We start from the raw sequence: 18128 nt of genomic DNA, 5'->3' as shown, positions 1-18128 counted from the left end.
CCATAGGACCCAGCTATGCTCAGGGAGATGTATGTCATTAGCATTGCAGCCCTGGCTTTGAGATTTGAAATATCAAGGATTTTCTTCAAGGGCAGAAAAAAAAGATCTGTATTGGCTCAATTACAAAGCTTTACATAGGGTAAAGTGAGAATAGAAAAGGTTAGATTAGCTTTCATCCAGGCTGATGAGTTCAAAAGGTCCTATTTCAAATGGCCCTGGCTTTCCTTCTCACTGGTCCTGGCATTATGAGGAAGTTGATAAACTTTGCTCCATACACCTCTTACCTTCTCCAAAAAGTACCTCTCTGGATTTTCTACTCCAACACTCATGTTTTCAGTTCTTAAATTAAGAGATCACTCTCTACTGTGTAAACACAACTTCCTTCACATATTTGTTACAAAACGTCTTCACATTCATTCTCCAATTTAACTTCTAAACTCTGAGAATAAACTTTATCTACGTTTTACAATTAAAGCAACAGGCTCCACCACCTGCAGTCTTGGGCTGCAGTCTTGGGAGTAACCAACCCCTCCTGTGAGCCAGAGACAGGCATGAAGGCTGGGAGGAGAACCAATAAGCCAACCTCCTCCTGTGAGCCAGTGGCACATGGGGCTGTGGGACAAGAAGAGCCCCACTCTCACCCTGGTGAGCAACCAGCCGATTCAGAGGCACACAGGCTGAGTTGATAGCTACCGAAGTAAAGAAAAAATAAAGACAACTTAAAGCTGGTATTGTTTGACTTTGCAGATCTAAAGCCAGTAATCTGAGCATCTGTTTAGAGGATATCAGTATGGAATATAGCAAATATGGAGGATTTCCTCATGTCTTGCTTTTGAAATCCAATATTTTTCTCACTTTTATTTGGTTCTGTTCTATTCCCTTTAAATTAAAAAAAAAGAAAAGAAAATTAAGAAAAAGTAAACAGGCTCCAAATCTGAAGGACAACCTGAAGAAATATGACTAGAATGAGGCCAAGTTTTGGCTTTTGAGTCCAGAGGGACACCAACTTCTGTGTTTGTTCTATTAAGCCTCAGCACCTTGCAGGTGTCAAGCCAAGCCATAAAGGCATATAGTGACCTAGCTAACAGAGATGTAAGATTCAAACTACTGTCTTAATCTGACTTGCAGTGAATTCTATCATTGCAGCTGAATCCTGGTAAGCATAAAGCAAATCTAGGAACTTAGTGTTATTCCTAATGGGAGATTCATACCTGAGTTATATTCCCATTTTAAGTGCCTAGCATAGAAATAACCTAAGTGACATCTAGACATAAATCCAACACTGCATAACCAGTTCTAGAAAGAACCCATTTTCCTCCCTTCCCCCAGAGGTTTGATCAAGAAAATGACAACATTTTTTTTTTCCCAGCCAGGGCATTTTGTATTTGCACAATGCAACTGCTCAGGTGTATCAGGAAGCACAGTCATGTATTGCGCAGTTCACCAGCGTGATGGTAGGGGTGGCTCCAGCTGAGATGGAATGCTGCTGTGGGGGGGGGGGAGTAGGATGGAGAGTTGAAGAAGTTTTAGTTTTACAGATTAGTGAGGAGCCAGTCTAGCAGTTGCTTCTTAGCCATGTTCCCCACGGCTTCATCCAGTTGTCGTTCTTTCGCAAACTTCATGACTTCTTGAAGCAAATCTCCTACACTGTAGCCTTTCTCTGCTGCCTTGGCTGACACTTCAGGAAGCTGTAAAGAGAGCAGATTGAATCATCTGATGCTGTCTGGAGGAAGGACTCACTGGACAAAATGAACTAACACCCTGAGTCCTCTTAACCTTCCAAAACATGATTCTATGACTAACATGTGTCAATACTGGACTAGAGGCAGCAGCTGATCTTTTTTGTTTCTCTAGAAACTTCTCTAATGACAGCAGAGATCAAAAACCTAAAGGTACTTTGTTTGGTGCTTCAAAAACAGACTGAAATCAACTGTGTTAACTAAATATTTCCCACTAGGTGTTGGGCCCTTAAGTTAGTATGTGCTAATGTTCGTGAAAGTTTAGAGTTACCATTCCTCTACTTCCCTAAAAAACCATGAAGTTGGGAATAGGAAGAGTTGCCTAGGTTTGGGGTCTGGACTGAAAATGGTTTGACTAACTGTTGGACTTCTCTGATATCTACCTAATGTGGAAAATGCAGCTGTGATATCTGTATGGGTGAACTGAAAGACAGCAAGAGAATTTGCATATGTATGAATGACCACCCCACTTCCACTCATTCTTTCTTCTTGTTCTTTGGTGGACTGCTTACCTTTTCCAATTGTCCATCATCATCTCCCATGAAGTAGAGCATGGGCACATTAAACTCAGAGGCTGCAATCCATTGCAGGACAGCCTGGAGCTGCTTCTGCAAGTTACTTGTAGAGCACTGATTGTTAACAATAACTTCAGGCCTAGGAGAATCTCGGTTCCTTGACATTGTGGCTTCCTGACCACATCTGTTGACATTGTTTGAAAAGCCTGCTTCTTGCTCTTCCAGTTCAGCAAAGGCTTCCCTGTTGCTGTAGTTAGCCATGATCATGCACAGTTTCATCACAGATTCTACCAGTTGATCTATAAACTGACGGTTCATTTGCTTCATTCCACTGACAAAGTCCAGTTCTGCATTGTCCTGACATTGTACTTCCCCTCTGTCACATCTCCTGGCCACGGAAGATGCTTTGTTTGTTCTGGGTTCAGAACTCTTGTTCTCACCTTCACAAAGCTCATCACAGCTAAAGGGACTCTCACTCAGCAGTTTCTGGATTAGTGAAAGAACGATGTTTGACATATCTAGCTTCTGGGAAGCCAACTGTTGATTCTCCTTTAGAGAAGTGGATGGTCCAGGACCTCCACGAGATTCGAGATGTTTCATTGAGAGTGTTCTGGCATTTTGACCACTTCCACACTTTTCATATTGGGTGCTCTGAGCCATATAGCCCAAGGAGGAACCAGAGCAATCTTCGTCAAGTACATCTTTGCCTTTGGCTTGCTGAGTTAGATGATATTGGATTAGCCTAAGGGCAGAAACAATCAGGTCCTTGGCCAGTGAATCTGTAGAAGAACTGATATTTTCTTTTTTCTCATCTTTACTGGCACATAGTTTGGCAGCCATCTTGCATGGATTTCCTTGCTTCTGGTTCCACATGGTCAGACTCTCCTTGAGGATGTGTTCACCGACTTTCTCAGCACTGGTCAATGACTTGCACTGATCTGACTTTTTGCCTTTGTCTTTTCCTTTCATCTCAGCCTTCATGGCTGAGAATTCAAGGCTCTGATTCTTGCATTTAGGATCCTGAGATCCAGCTTTCAAAGATGCATATGACAGACTCTGAGATTTAGTCTCCTTCTTCTCACCTAGAAGGGCACTGACCAGACGCTTCAACATGGCCTCCATGATGTCTGCAGCATTTTGTTTTCCATGGTTGAACAGATTTCTCTTGACAGCAGAGACAAAATCTGAGTCAGTCATTAAGACACCAGTTATATTATGCAGGTTCTTCATGCAGGAATCGATCAGATCAGACACAATTTCCTTGGTGTGCTTTAACAACACCCTCTTAAGGACCACGCAGGCTGGAATTGGCTTCCCAGAACTATGCACTTTCAGAGTTTTCATAACAGAGACCATCATGTCAGATGCTACTTGATTTGCATACACCATGAGCCCCTTGCTAATGGAATCTGCAAATTCTTTACTATCTTTCTGGAACATTTGCTTTTCTCCGCACTTGCTCTTGTTTGATAATTCACTATACATAAAGGTTTTCTGGCCACCCTCTTTATTTTCCTCGCCTGTACCACGCATTTCTGAAGAAGTTAATTCAACTGCTTCATGGGCCATTTCAGAAGCAATCTTGCTGAGAGGACTACGAGGGCTACTTTTCCCTTTGTCTCCAGGGGGTAGATATACTGAATGATGAAGGCATTTACTTCCATTTTCCAATTTATCCTTGATTTCTTTACGGGCCATCTGGATTACCAGAGATGATAGGCGGTTGACGTAATAGGAAAGATCGTCCATGCTACATTCTCCATCAGGGGACTTAACTTCCCTCTGAGTGTTAGAAGACTTGACTACAGGAGTTGATGGACTTTGGTTATTGTTAGTATTTTTCGCTGCCGTCATTTCTAGACGCAGGCGTTGAGGTCCTTTGGCCATATGATCAATGCTCAATTTATCAGCATATACACTGTAGCAGTTCCCAGATTTGTTATAGTTGTCTAAGTCTCCTACTTTATGTTTACAGCTAGAGGTTGAGGGGCTGAGTGCATGTTGAAAACCTAAGGCATACTTCTGGAGATCATTGAGGAGCCAATTGAGGACAATTAAAGGGTCAAAGGGAGCTTGTTTGAAGAGACATACAGATCCTTCCATCTAAAAAAAGAAAAACATCTCTCTATAAGGGTTTGGGTAGGCTACTTCTTTCACTTTTTTATTTAGAAGATATATCTTGTAAATTGCACAGATTAGAGATTTAAATACTTTTTAATTCGCATAGGAATTCAGAATTCAGTAACATCCATTAATACATTGTCACAAGTGACAGAAAGAAAAGGCCAGAGTATAACATATTTGTATACTTAACTATACACCAGTGTTATCAATGTATCTTTTGATCCCAGATGAGTATGTGTTTGACTCAATACACCAGTGTATATGTTGTGTGTATAGGTAGAGAACAATATAGCAATTCATGTGGGTGAACATCTCAATAGATGTGATAATGTGTCAATCTTGTGTATTTCTAGTGAAAAAATGTCTCTGTCTCTCTGTGTGCATATGTGTAACTGCATAATCATGTGTTGACACCACCTACTGTGTCTACTGCAGAGGTCAACATGGTACATGTTAGTGTGTATATTTGTGTATTAATGCCAAAATATTATTGTATATGTCAGTGTCTCTGAATGTCATTTCTAAATAATCAAGATGTTTATGATATGAATTCACTACTGTGAATCACGCAGCTATAAACATATTTATGTGTTAAAGTGTAAATTCACAGCTGGGGATTTAGCTCAGTGACATAAATGCCTGCCTGGTAAGTGCGAGGTTGTGAGTTTGATCCCTGGTGCCCCCCCCCAAAAAAAACATTGAAAGTGTAAATTCACACATTAACACATACATTCATTAATGTTATATAACATTGAAAATGTATCTGTATAAATTTAGATAATAACATACACTCATTAATGTATAACGTGTGTGTTAAAATGTGAATATGTATAAATAGGTGATTTTATAATGACTGTATGTCTATAAATTGGGTATCAGATTATGCTATATATATGCTTTGTCAATGTTTGGCAATGTGTCAGTGTTGCATATACTCTGGCAGCTGACATGAATTGGTGTATCATTGCATTTATGCCAATGTGTATCAATGCATACAAAGATGTGAGTGAATATATATTACTTTGTGTAAGTTTGTATGTGTGTATATGGCCATGATTAAATATAATACAGAATTTTACACAAACATGCATCTTTATAAGCATATATGACAATACCTGATTCTATACGGTCACTGTGTTTTAATCAAGGTTTGAATGTGTTAGCCTGTATCAATGTATATTTATGCATTGTGTCTATGAATATAAATATGGGTCTTTATTGTGTCACATATGAGCATGTCACTACATTAGACTATATATTTGTATAAAGTTTTTGTGTATAGTCAGTGTATCCTAGTTTGTTATATCAATGCTTGTGAATTTGTAAATGTTACATGTAGACAAGCATGTGTATGTAACTATATAAATTACTTTAAAGTGTATATAAATGTATATTCTGATGTGTATTTCATTTTGCATACATTTATATGTTTATATCTATGCTTCGTGGATGTGGACATACAGTGTATACACTATGAATACCTCTTCCATTTCTATGTAAGTACTGTTGCTTCCTTGGCTGGGGATTTAGCTCAGTGGCATAAGTGCCTGCTTTGAAGTGCTCAGTCATGAGTTTGAGCCCCGGTACCAGGAAAAAAAAATGTAAAAAGAATAAAGATAGACACTGAGATCAGCTCCATATTCCTCTTGCTTCATTGTTCGATGCTGAGAAATAATAAGACACACAAGTCCATTGCAAGCCAGAAAAGAACATTAAGAAGGATGCTTCCTATAACCCTAGATTTTGTTAGGATAATTGCAGCAAGATTATGTTTGGAGTAGCTGTCTAGAAATGAGGAGGTGGTATTCTGATCTGTGATTAATGAATGTCATTATTAAGTACTTGGGTGTTGAACTTACCATGTCACACTAAATATAGCCTTTTTTTCTAGAATTTCATACTACTCAAATGGATGGACTTATTGGACAATAGTTTCTTCACCATTTCTGAACTAGAGTCCTTACACTCAAATCAATATTGTCCTTAGTAATTAGGAGTGATGTGTATTTATGTGTTAAAGTGATTAAGACTACCTTAGACTGGTCTTGCTTCTCAGTATCCTTGATCACAATAATCTCTTTGTCTTCCAGAGTCTGCAGGTTAAAGTCTAATTCTGAGCTGGAACCAGCAGCACCCTATGGAATTCAAGGATTAAATTGTCATGAATAGTTACATTTTGAGTCTTCTTCAAGCTTCCCCCTATGCTATAACTTCAAATTACAAATGCCATGTCCTTCTCTTATCCCTTTTCTTTCTTGTAGCCTTGTAATGCTAGGTAGTCTTGGAAGAATGACAAAGTTCCTCTCATGAGTTACTACTTTCCTCTCTGAAGATGCTCAAAAGATTCTCAGTCTCAGGAATCATATTCTGTTAGCCATCACCCTTCTGGACAAGTTACTTTTTAAAAAAATGCTCTAACATGCTATCCTCCATGTTTTAATTATTTTAGCCTCACCAGCAATTTAAGTGGCTTCGAAAATGAGATTTTGCAGCAAGAGTGACAATAAATCTGGAACCAGGGATCCTGAGTTCATGAGAATGATGGCCTTCAACGTGAGTCCTCTCCACCTTTCCACCCTCTGCTACAATCTTCCTCTTTCCTCATTCTTCACTAATTACATTTCTCAGCAGTTTTTTCTCCCTTTCCCATTCTGAGTAGGAAATACCCACCTTGGAATCTTTATCTTCTGCATTCAGGGTGGACACATCAACAAAGCATATCTGCATCAGATTAGGAGGGTAAATTTAGGTAAACCCTAGAGAAAAGTCCTAATTTCCTTTTCTAGGAGAGAAAAGCACTTATAGTGTTGTGAGAATTAAATGAGATAGATAATGTAAAACTGCAGAATGTGAAATAGTACTCAAAAAACATTAATATTGTGATATTACTAGGCAAACAAAAGCTTAACATTATATTATCTAAATAATATCATCCAGTCATAGAGAGGCCCAAAAGACAATGTCCATATACGTTGAGAAAACGGAGAAGGACCTTGTTCAACTGACACAGACTCAAAGGTGGAGTATGTATTAGAATCTGATTTCCCTGGTTTCTACTTTAGGGCTCTTTGTATTACATTAGTGTTTCTCACAGTATGATATCCGTACTCCCCTCCCCAACACTTCCCTGTCCTCCCTAGCCCTCCCATCCACTCATCATTCTTTCCCTCCCCTCCCCTACTCTCCTCTTCCCTTCCCTCCCTGCCCCTCTTCTCCCCTTCCCTACACTCCCCTTTTCTTTCCTCCCCTCCTCTCCTTGCTCCTCACTGCTCCTTGCCTCCCTACCCTTCTGCTCCCTCTTCTTTCCTCCTCTCCTGTCCCTGCTCCTCCCTTAACCTCCCCTACACTCCCTACCTCTCCCCACCCCACCACTCCCCTCATTGCCTTCCTCCCCACCATTCCCCTCCTTGCCCCACCCCTTCCCTCAGAGTCCTCCTCCTCCCCCTCCCCTCACAGTTCTCCCCCTCCCACATCTCTCCTCACTTGGCTCCCCCGCCCTCAACCCTTGTGTCATATATATTGTGATGCATACTGATATCTTACTGCCTCTACAGCCTGAACCCCTCCCTTCCCCTCTTCACCCTCCCCTCTACTCCCCTCCCCCTCCCCCTTACTCCCTGCCCCTCCCCTCTCCTCAGAGTCCTCCTCCTCCCCCCTCCCCTCACACTCCTCCCCCTCCCACATCTCTCCTCACTTGGCTCCCCCGCCCTCAATCCTTGTGTCATATATATTGTGATGTATACTGGTATCTTACTCCCTCTACAGCCTGCCCCTCTCCCCTCCCCTTTTCACCCTCCCCCTTACTCCCTCCCCCTCCCCCTTACTCCCTGCCCCTCCCCTCCCCTCAGAGTCCTCCTCCCCCCTCCCCTCACAGTTCTCCCCCTCCCACATCTCTCCTCACTTGGCTCCCCTACCCTCAACCCTTGTGTCATATATATTGTGATGTATACTGGTATCTTACTCCCTCTACAGCCTGCCCCTCTCCCCTCCCCTTTTCACCCTCCCCCTTACTCCCTCCCCCTCCCCCTTACTCCCTGCCCCTCCCCTCTCCTCAGAGTCCTCCTCCTCCCCCTCCCCTCACAGTTCTCCCCCTCCCACATCTCTCCTCACTTGGCTCCCCCGCCCTCAACCCTTGTGTCATATATATTGTGATGCATACTGATATCTTACTGCCTCTACAGCCTGAACCCCTCCCTTCCCCTCTTCACCCTCCCCTCTACTCCCCTCCCCCTCCCCCTTACTCCCTGCCCCTCCCCTCTCCTCAGAGTCCTCCTCCTCCCCCCTCCCCTCACACTCCTCCCCCTCCCACATCTCTCCTCACTTGGCTCCCCCACTCTCAATCCTTGTGTGATGTATATTGTGATGTATACTGAGCTTGCTTGGTTGGAGAAGTCACAGTATCAGCCTCCAAGAGCTTATCTGGGGCCCTACTATATCTATACCCATATGGCAATTATTCTGGGGAGGGGAGGGGAGGACAGAGGTGGAGGGAGGAGGGGCAGGGAAGGGAAAGAAGAGGAGGGGAGGAGATGTGAAAGGAGGGGTGGTGAGAGCAGGGGAGGGAAGAGGATTGGAACGGGAGGAGGAGGACTCCCCTCCTGTTCCTTTCCTCCCTCCCCAAACTACCCCTCCCCTCCTCTCATTTCCCTCCCCTCTCCATCCCTCCCACCCTTTTCCCTCCTCTCCCCTGCCCCTCCCCTACCCGCCCCTCCCTTCCCTGCCCCTCCCCTCCCCTCAGAGTCCTCCTCCCCCCTCCCCTCACACTCCTCCCCCTCCCACATCTCTCCTCACTTGGCTCCCCCGCCCTCAACCCTTGTGTCATATATATTGTGATGTATACTGGTATCTTACTCCCTCTACAGCCTGACCCCCTCCCTTCCCCTCTTCACCCTCCCCTCTACTCCCCTCCCCCTCCCCCTTACTCCCTGCCCCTCCCCTCTCCTCAGAGTCCTCCTCCTCCCCCCTCCCCTCACACTCCTCCCCCTCCCACATCTCTCCTCACTTGGCTCCCCCACCCTCAACCCTTGTGTCATATATATTGTGATGTATACTGGTATCTTACTCCCTCTACAGCCTGCCCCTCTCCCCTCCCCTTTTCACCCTCCCCCTTACTCCCTCCCCCTCCCCCTTACTCCCTGCCCCTCCCCTCCCCTCAGAGTCCTCCTCCCCCCTCCCCTCACACTCCTCCCCCTCCCACATCTCTCCTCACTTGGCTCCCCCGCCCTCAACCCTTGTGTCATATATATTGTGATGTATACTGATATCTTACTTCCTCTACAGGCTGACCCCCTCCCTTCCCCTCCTCACCCTCCCCTCTACTCCCCTCCCCCTCCCCCTTACTCCCTGCCCCTCCCCTCCCCTCAGAGTCCTCCTCCTCCCCCCTCCCCTCACACTCCTCCCCCTCCCACATCTCTCCTCACTTGGCTCCCCCACCCTCAACCCTTGTGTCATATATATTGTGATGTATACTGATATCTTACTTCCTCTACAGCCTGACCCCCTCCCTTCCCCTCCTCACCCTCCCCTCTACTCCCCTCCCCCTCCCCCTTACTCCCTGCCCCTCCCCTCTCCTCAGAGTCCTCCTCCTCCCCCCTCCCCTCACACTCCTCCCCCTCCCACATCTCTCCTCACTTGGCTCCCCCGCCCTCAACCCTTGTGTCATATATATTGTGATGCATACTGATATCTTACTGCCTCTACAGCCTGACCCCCTCCCTTCCCCTCTTCACCCTCCCCTCTACTCCCCTCCCCCTCCCCCTTACTCCCTGCCCCTCCCCTCTCCTCAGAGTCCTCCTCCTCCCCCCTCCCCTCACACTCCTCCCCCTCCCACATCTCTCCTCACTTGGCTCCCCCGCCCTCAATCCTTGTGTCATATATATTGTGATGTATACTGGTATCTTACTCCCTCTACAGCCTGCCCCCCTCCCCTCCCCTCCTCACCCTCCCCCTTACTCCCCTCCCCCTCCCCCTTACTCCCTGCCCCTCCCCTCCCCTCAGAGTCCTCCTCCTCCCCCCTCCCCTCACACTCCTCCCCCTCCCACATCTCTCCTCACTTGGCTCCCCCGCCCTCAACCCTTGTGTCATATATATTGTGATGTATACTGATATCTTACTGCCTCTACAGCCTGACCCCCTCCCTTCCCCTCCTCACCCTCCCCTCTACTCCCCTCCCCCTCCCCCTTACTCCCTGCCCCTCCCCTCTCCTCAGAGTCCTCCTCCTCCCCCCTCCCCTCACACTCCTCCCCCTCCCACATCTCTCCTCACTTGGCTACCCCGCCCTCAACCCTTGTGTGATATATATTGTGTTGTATACTGGTATCTTACTCCCTCTACAGCCTGCCCCTCTCCCCTCCCCTTTTCACCCTCCCCCTTACTCCCTCCCCCTCCCCCTTACTCCCTGCCCCTCCCCTCTCCTCAGAGTCCTCCTCCTCCCCCCTCCCCTCACACTCCTCCCCCTCCCACATCTCTCCTCACTTGGCTCCCCTGCCCTCAACCCTTGTGTCATATATATTGTGATGTATACTGGTATCTTACTGCCTCTACAGCCTGATCCCCTCCCTTCCCCTCCTCACCCTCCCCCTTACTCCCTCCCCCTCCCCCTTACTCCCTGCCCCTCCCCTCTCCTCAGAGTCCTCCCCCTCCCCCCTCCCCTCACACTCCTCCCCCTCCCACATCTCTCCTCACTTGGCTACCCCGCCCTCAACCCTTGTGTCATATATATTGTGATGTATACTGGTATCTTACTCCCTCTACAGCCTGCCCCTCTCCCCTCCCCTTTTTACCCTCCCCCTTACTCCCTCCCCCTCCCCCTTACTCCCTGCCCCTCCCCTCTCCTCAGAGTCCTCCTCCTCCCCCCTCCCCTCACACTCCTCCCCCTCCCACATCTCTCCTCACTTGGCTCCCCCGCCCTCAACCCTTGTGTCATATATATTGTGATGTATACTGGTATCTTACTCCCTCTACAGCCTGCCCCCCTCCCCTCCCCTCTTCACCCTCCCCTCTACTCCCCTCCCTTCCCCCTTACTCCCTGCCCCTCCCCTCCCCTCAGAGTCCTCCTCCTCCCCCCTCCCCTCACACTCCTCCCCCTCCCACATCTCTCCTCACTTGGCTCCCCCACCCTCAATCCTTGTGTGATATATATTGTGATGTATACCGGTATCTTACTCCCTCTACAGCCTGCCCCCCTCCCTTCCCCTCCTCACCCTCCCCTCTACTCCCCTCCCCCTCCCCCTTACTCCCTGCCCCTCCCCTCCCCTCAGAGTCCTCCTCCCCCCTCCCCTCACACTCCTCCCCCTCCCACATCTCTCCTCACTTGGCTCCCCCACCCTTAATCCTTGTGTGATATATATTGTGATGTATACTGGTATCTTACTCCCTCTCTTGCCTGCCCATCACTCCCCTCCCCGCCTCTTTATCCCTGCCCCTCCCCTCCCCTCAGAGTCCTCCTCCTCCCCACAGTACTCCTCCTCCCACATCTCTCTTCACTTGGCTCCCCCACCCTCAATCCTTATGTGATGTGAATTTGATGTATACTGATATGTTTACTGTCTCTCCTCCTTGTCTCTCTCCCCTCCCCTCTTCTCCCTGTCCCTCTCTTCCCTTCCCCTCCCCCTTCCTCCCTGCTCTTCCCCTCCCCTCGGAGTCCTCCCCGTCCTCCCTCCCCTCACAGTCCTGCCCCTGCTACATCTCTCCTTACTTGGCTCCCCCACCCTCAATCCTTATGTGATGTATATGGTGTTGTATACTGGTATCTTACTCCCTCTACACCCTGCCCCCTTCCACCCTCCCCCTCCCCTCCATTTCCTCCCCCTCCCCTTTCCTCCCTGCCCCTCCCCTCTCCTCAGAGTCCTCCCCTTCCCACATCTCTCTTCTCTTGGCTCCCCCATCCTCAATCCTTGTGTGATGTATATTCTGATGTGTATTGAAAGACCTTACTGTGTTTGCTTGGTTGGAGAAGTCACAGTATCAGCCTCCAACTGTTGTATGGGTATCTATACCCATACAACAGTTATTCTGGGGAGGGGAGGGGAGGAGACAGGTGGGAAGAGGAGGGGAAGGGAGGGGAGAGAAGAGGAGGGGAGGAGATGGGAAAGGAGGGGTGGAGAGCTGAGGGGAGGGAAGTAAAAGGGAGGGAGAGGACGAAGACTCCCCTCCTGTTCCCTTCTCTCTCTCCCCAACCCACCCCTCCCCTCCTCTCCATTTCCCTCCCTCCTCTTCTCTCCTCTCCCCTGCCCCTCCCCTTCCCGCCCCTCCTTTTCCTGCCCCTCCCCTCTCCTCAGAGTCCTCCTCCTCCTCCCTGCCCTCAGTCCTCCCCCTCCCACATCTCTCCTCAATTGCTCCCCCACCCTCCATCTTTGTGTGATATATATTGTGATGTATACTGATATCTTTACTCCCTCTCCTGCCTGCCCATCCCCTCCCCTCCCTGCCTCTTTATACCTGCCCCTCCCCTCCCCACAGAGTCCTCCTCCCCCCTCCCCTCACAGTCCTCTCCCTCCCACATATCACCTCACTTGGCTACCCTGCCCTCAACCCTTGTGTGATATATATTGTGATGTATACTGGTATCTTACTCCCTCTACAGCCTGCCCCCCTCCCCTCCCCTCCTCGACCCTCCCCTCTATTCCCCTCCCCTTCCCCCTTACTCCCTGCCCCTCCCCTCTCCTCAGAGTCCTCCTCCTCCCACATATCTCCTCACTTGGCTCCCCCACCCTCAACCTTATGCAATATATATTGTGATGTATACTGGTAACTTTACTCCCTGCCCCTCCCCTACCCGCCCCTCCCTTCCCTGATCCTCCACCCCCTCAGAGTACTCCTGCTCTCCTCTCTCCTCACACTCCTCCCCCTCCCACATCTCTCACTTGGCTCCCCCACCCTCAATCCTTGTGTGATGTGTGATGTATATTGTGATGTATACTGAAAAATCTGTGTATACTAAGCTTGCTTGGTTGGAGAAGTCACAGTATCAGCCTCCAAGAGTTTATCTGGGGCCCTACTACATCTATACCCATATGGCAGTTATTCTGGGGAGGGGAGGAGACTGGAGGAGAGAGGTGGGGAGAGGAGGGGCAGGGAAGGGAGAGAAGAAGAGGGGAGGAGATGGGAAAGGAGGGGGGGAGAGTGGAGGGGAGGGAAGAGGAGAGGAAGGGGGAGGAGGAGGACTCCCCTCCTGTTCCCTTCCTCCCCAACTCCCCCTCCCCTTCTCTCCTTTTCCCTCCCCTCCCCATCCCTCCCTTCCATTCCTTTGGCCCTCCTCTTTCCACCCCTCCCTTCACTGTCCCTCATCTCCCCTCCCCTCAAAGTCTTCCTCCTCCCCCCTCCCCTCACAGTCCTCCACCCCCACATCTCTCCTCACTTGGCTCCCCTGCCCTCAACCCTTCTGTGATATATATTGTGATGTATACTGATATCTTACTGCCTCTACAGCCTGCCCCCCTCCCCTCCCCTCTTCACCCTCCCCTCTACTCCCCTCCCTTCCCCCTTACTCCCTGCCCCTCCCCTCCCCTCAGAGTCCTCCTCCTCCCCCCTCCCCTCACACTCCTCCCCCTCCCACATCTCTCCTCACTTGGCTCCCCCACCCTCAACCCTTGTGTCATATATATTGTGATGTATACTGATATCTTACTGCCTCTACAGCCTGCCCCCCTCCCCTCCCCTCCTCACCCTCCCCTCTACTCCCCTCCCCCTCCCCCTTACTCCCTGCCCCTCCCCTCTCCTCAGAGTCCTCCTCCCCCCTCCCCTCCCACTCCTCCCCCTCCCACATCTCTCCTCACTTGGCTACCCCGCCCTCAACCCTTGTGTCATATATATTGTGATGTATACTGGTATCTTACTCCCTCTACAGCCTGCCCCTCTCCCCTCCCCTTTTCACCCTCCCCCTTACTCCCTCCCCCTCCCCCTTACTCCCTGCCCCTCCCCTCTCCTCAGAGTCCTCCTCCTCCCCCCTCCCCTCACACTCCTCCCCCTCCCACATCTCTCCTCACTTGGCTCCCCCGCCCTCAACCCTTGTGTCATATATATTGTGATGTGTACTGGTATCTTACTCCCTCTACAGCCTGCCCCCCTCCCTTCCCCTCCTCACCCTCCCCCTTACTCCCTCTCCCTCCCCCTTACTCCCTGCCCCTCCCCTCCCCTCAGAGTCCTCCTCCCCCCTCCCCTCACACTCCTCCCCCTCCCACATCTCTCCTCACTTGGCTCCCCCACCCTCAACCCTTGTGTCATATATATTGTGATGTATACTGGTATCTTACTCCCTCTACAGCCTGCCCCCCTCCCTTCCCCTCCTCACCCTCCCCCTTACTCCCTGCCCCTCCCCTCTCCTCAGAGTCCTCCCCCTCCCACATCTCTCTTCTCTTGGCTCCCCCACCCTCAATCCTTGTGTGATGTATATTCTGATGTATACTGAAAGACCTTACTGAGTTTTTTTGGTTGGAGAAGTCACAGTATCAGCCTCCAAAAGCTTATTTGGGGCCCTACTCTAGCTATACCCATATGGCAGTTATCCTACTTGTCAGTAGTCATTTTGTGTCTTACCACTTTTCGTTCTTGATCTTGCTGTCTTACAGGGCTGTAGAGATCTACTTTGCACACACCCCTGCAGCTGTTTAACCAGTCGATATCAGACATCTATAAAGATAATGAAAAGAAATGTGAAATGCTTAAAAGTGTTTTTTAGAAATGGGATCAGTTTGGACCAAAATCTCTGGAAAGGCTCCTGAAACCTATCTTTATTTCATATATCTTAAGTCTAGGAGCTGCCTGGAGTAGAGGTGAACAATGGGGAAGAAAAATGAACGAACTGGAGTTGAAGCATAGGAAAGTCTTTTATGGAAAGTCTAAGGTCAAATCCAGGAAACAATTCCCTTCATAATTTGGACCTGCTTTTTCCTCTAGCACTTCAAAACAGTCTCAAATTTTCAGCTTTCTTCTTTCTCTCTGCCTCCCTCCCTCCTTTCTTTTGTCCCCTCCCTTTCTCCCTCCCTTTATTACCCTCCTTTCCTCTTCTCTTCTTTCATCCCTCCCCTTCTCCCTCCTTCCCTTCTTTCCTTCTCTCCCTTCCTTCCCCTCTCTTATTTTTTCCTCTAATGGCTTAGTTACCCTCTAATGGCTATTTTTTCACATACTAACACTCTATTCTTACCCTTACCATCCCAGCCAGTCCCCAAGATCATTTAGTGCTCTTCTTTCAAGAATTTCTACAAAATTTGGGAAAATTTACAGAAAAAGTCTTCTGAGGCTTATAATGCACTCAGAAAAGAAATTTTTCTTTCTTTTTTTATCAAGAGCTAGTGAAAACTGACTTAGAAAGATAAGGAAGGAAGCAGAGTCTTCTGTCATATGATTTGGACACAGTCTCAGGATAAATCTAAAAAAAGAAACAAAAAGAGAAAATTTATAATCTTATTACCTTGATATGAAGTTCTTCTGGATTTTTGGCCAAAAATGTGTCACCCTGAAAGGAGGTGTGCCCCTTCAGATGGAACTGGGCAGTGCCAAGTTCTTGGGCACCTGCAGCTGGCTGCCACCCCTGTCAGCTGTTAGGCCAGACTGAAGGACCAGGAGGCTTTCCACTGGCTTTGACTCAGGTGTAACAGCAGGGTTGTTAGGTCACAATGCCTGATGTTATAGCAACCTAAGCTAATGCAAGGCATGCTGGGAAGCTCAGTAAGCATTTTACATTAAAAGACCATCAGGCTGTTCACTATAAGGCCAACTTTTATGTCTAATAATGTGTTCATATTTCATAACATCTCACACAGTTCACAATCCCTCAAGATCACCCATATTTCTTTTCCTTGCTAGATCTCCATAATAACCTAATCATATTAGTTACCAGTTTGGTAAAGGACTATAGTCTTCATATATAGGATTGCTACTAGTCCTTAAGAGCAAAGTTATTTTCACATTTTAGCTTATCTTTCTTTGAGTTTCCTACTGGAGCCCCAAGAGCTATGTAACAAGAGATCTTTGGATTACGTTGAACAGAAATGTTAATAAAGACTTTTATGGACTTTTTAAATAAAGTTATGAATATAGAAAGTTGGAGGGTGACTTAACAGCTTCTATGGTTATCACTTTGCCATTAAGATGCCTTCTTATCTAGGCAAAAAGAAACAAGTTGTCTCTACCTTTGTGGAATTACAGTAAGCTCTTTCGTAGGTCTTTTGGGTGACTTTTTCTTGTCAGTGTTGATACTGTAATGGCTCTCCCAGTCTTCCTTAAGATGTTATGTCTTTCCTCAACATTTCATACTCTCCTAAAGCCTTAACTGGCAGCTGGTACTAGAAACTCACTTTCATGGTCTTGCTGTTTCTATAGACAAAAATGGCAGGATCTGGGAAGATGGTGGAACAGTAAGCAGCAAAGTAAAAAGCCTCTCTGAGAGAAACAGCCCAGATGCTGGAATATAGCATTCTGGAGGAGGAAAAGCAGGAAAGACGTAGGTCTCCTCGACCAAGGAAGAAACTAAAGTGAGAATTGAAGCCCACAGAAAGAATTTTTAAAAAGAAGAACTTGAACAGAAGAAGGCAGCAGCTGGTGGCGCTCTCACCAGAGCTGGTCCCACTGTGCCAGAGGCACTGTTGGAACCCAGAGATGCACAGGCACAGCAAAGCTGGTGGCGGGCAAGCCTGAAGGCCTTGGTGAGGGGATGTAAGGGCAGAAGGTTGCAGTGAACCAGAGAACTGCACTGGCTGGGGTGTCCAAACTCGCACTGCTGTGACTCAGCTAACTGCCTGGGTTCCCGCTGTTTTGACTCGCTATAGCCACAGTCGCACTGGGGTGCAGAGCACTGAGGTCAGGGATCAGCGAGACCAACAGAAAGCAGAGCTGGGAGGAGACCTGCATTGACCTGTGGTGAGTGTCGGGAATAAAACCTTTCCACGGCAAAGGGAATGACATCCTGGAACCGGCAGGACTGGCAGAAACAAGGTACTGCAAAGACTTCAGTCAGTTGTTCCCTTCCCAGACGGGATCGGTCAGATGTGCTTGGCCTGGGTCACGTCCCTGGCTGGGAACCAGTAGGGTGTCCCAGACCAATTCCCAACTGCACACACTAAGGTGCAGTGAAGGCCTTGGTGGGCTGGCTGACCCGGAGGGTAGGGGCCAACATACACCATCCCTATTTGTGCTTCAGTGGCACACTGGAGTAGGCAGGGTCACCTAGCAGTGCACTTCAGAAGAACCAGAATCAACAACAAAAAAGGGGGCTGGAGCCTTCTTTATATGCCTGTATGGAAGAAACAAAAAATATGAAAAGACGAAACAATAAGAAAAATCCCCCAACCCCCAACCCTGAAAACATTGACCCAGGATAGGTAAATACAAAAGAGATTGAGGACAGCAAACATGCAATATCAGACACAGCATCAGTGGACATAAAGAAATATATTCAGGACCTCATAGATGAGTCCAAAACTGAAATATTTAACCAAGTAAAGCAAGATATAAGAAGATTAATGAAAGAGATGCTGAACACCTCTGAAGAAGACACAGATGGAAGAAGGGAGGAACACAAAGGAGAGAACCATTTGATGAAGAACATAAAGAAAATATAGAATACATAAAGCAGAAGAGATCACCAGGAAATTAAGAATTCCATTGAAAGCTGGCAAAACTGCTTGAAAGAAACTAAGGATAGATTATCCAAACTGGAGGACAGGTTTGTAATGTGGAACTAAGGAAAAACTTTTTTAAAATAACAAAGAAATAAGCAGTAATAATACAAAGGCTAGAAGATGACAAGACG

The 18128-nt window shown here is 47.8% G+C and overlaps 1 protein-coding gene across 1 annotated transcript; it reads right to left on the bottom strand.

Annotated features, from left to right (window-relative positions):
• Positions 1-1371: 1371 nt before the first annotated feature.
• Akap4 (A-kinase anchoring protein 4) lies at positions 1372-15962 on the bottom strand. The gene is made up of 6 exons (XM_063245850.1): positions 15789-15962; positions 14915-15007; positions 7049-7099; positions 6412-6513; positions 2252-4357; positions 1372-1688 (listed from the first exon to the last, which is right to left on the bottom strand). The coding sequence occupies exons 2-6, from the start codon at positions 15005-15007 to the stop codon at positions 1533-1535; spliced, it is 2508 nt and encodes an 835-aa protein (XP_063101920.1). The 5' UTR covers positions 15789-15962; the 3' UTR covers positions 1372-1532.
• Between the last annotated feature and the right edge of the window lie 2166 nt (positions 15963-18128).

This window comes from Cavia porcellus, unplaced genomic scaffold (genome assembly GCF_034190915.1).
Source record: "Cavia porcellus strain 051 isolate PalLab524CR breed Dunkin Hartley unplaced genomic scaffold, mCavPor4.1 scaffold_3, whole genome shotgun sequence".
Classification (NCBI taxonomy): Eukaryota; Metazoa; Chordata; class Mammalia; order Rodentia; family Caviidae; genus Cavia; species Cavia porcellus.
This window is presented reverse-complemented; position numbering and strand designations above follow the sequence as displayed.

What these genes read in the sequence shown, in the direction of transcription:
- Akap4 (XM_063245850.1), bottom strand. Translation starts at nt 15,007, where the DNA reads ATGTCTGATATCGACTGGTTAAACAGCTGCAGGGGTGTGTGCAAAGTA. An exon ending in AAGATCAAGAACGAAAAGTG is followed by an intron (nt 7,100 to 14,914) that starts GTAAGACACAAA and finishes AATCTGATGCAG; the next exon opens with ATATGCTTTGTTGATGTGTC. An exon ending in CAGAAGATAAAGATTCCAAG is followed by an intron (nt 6,514 to 7,048) that starts GTGGGTATTTCC and finishes TGAATTCCATAG; the next exon opens with GGTGCTGCTGGTTCCAGCTC.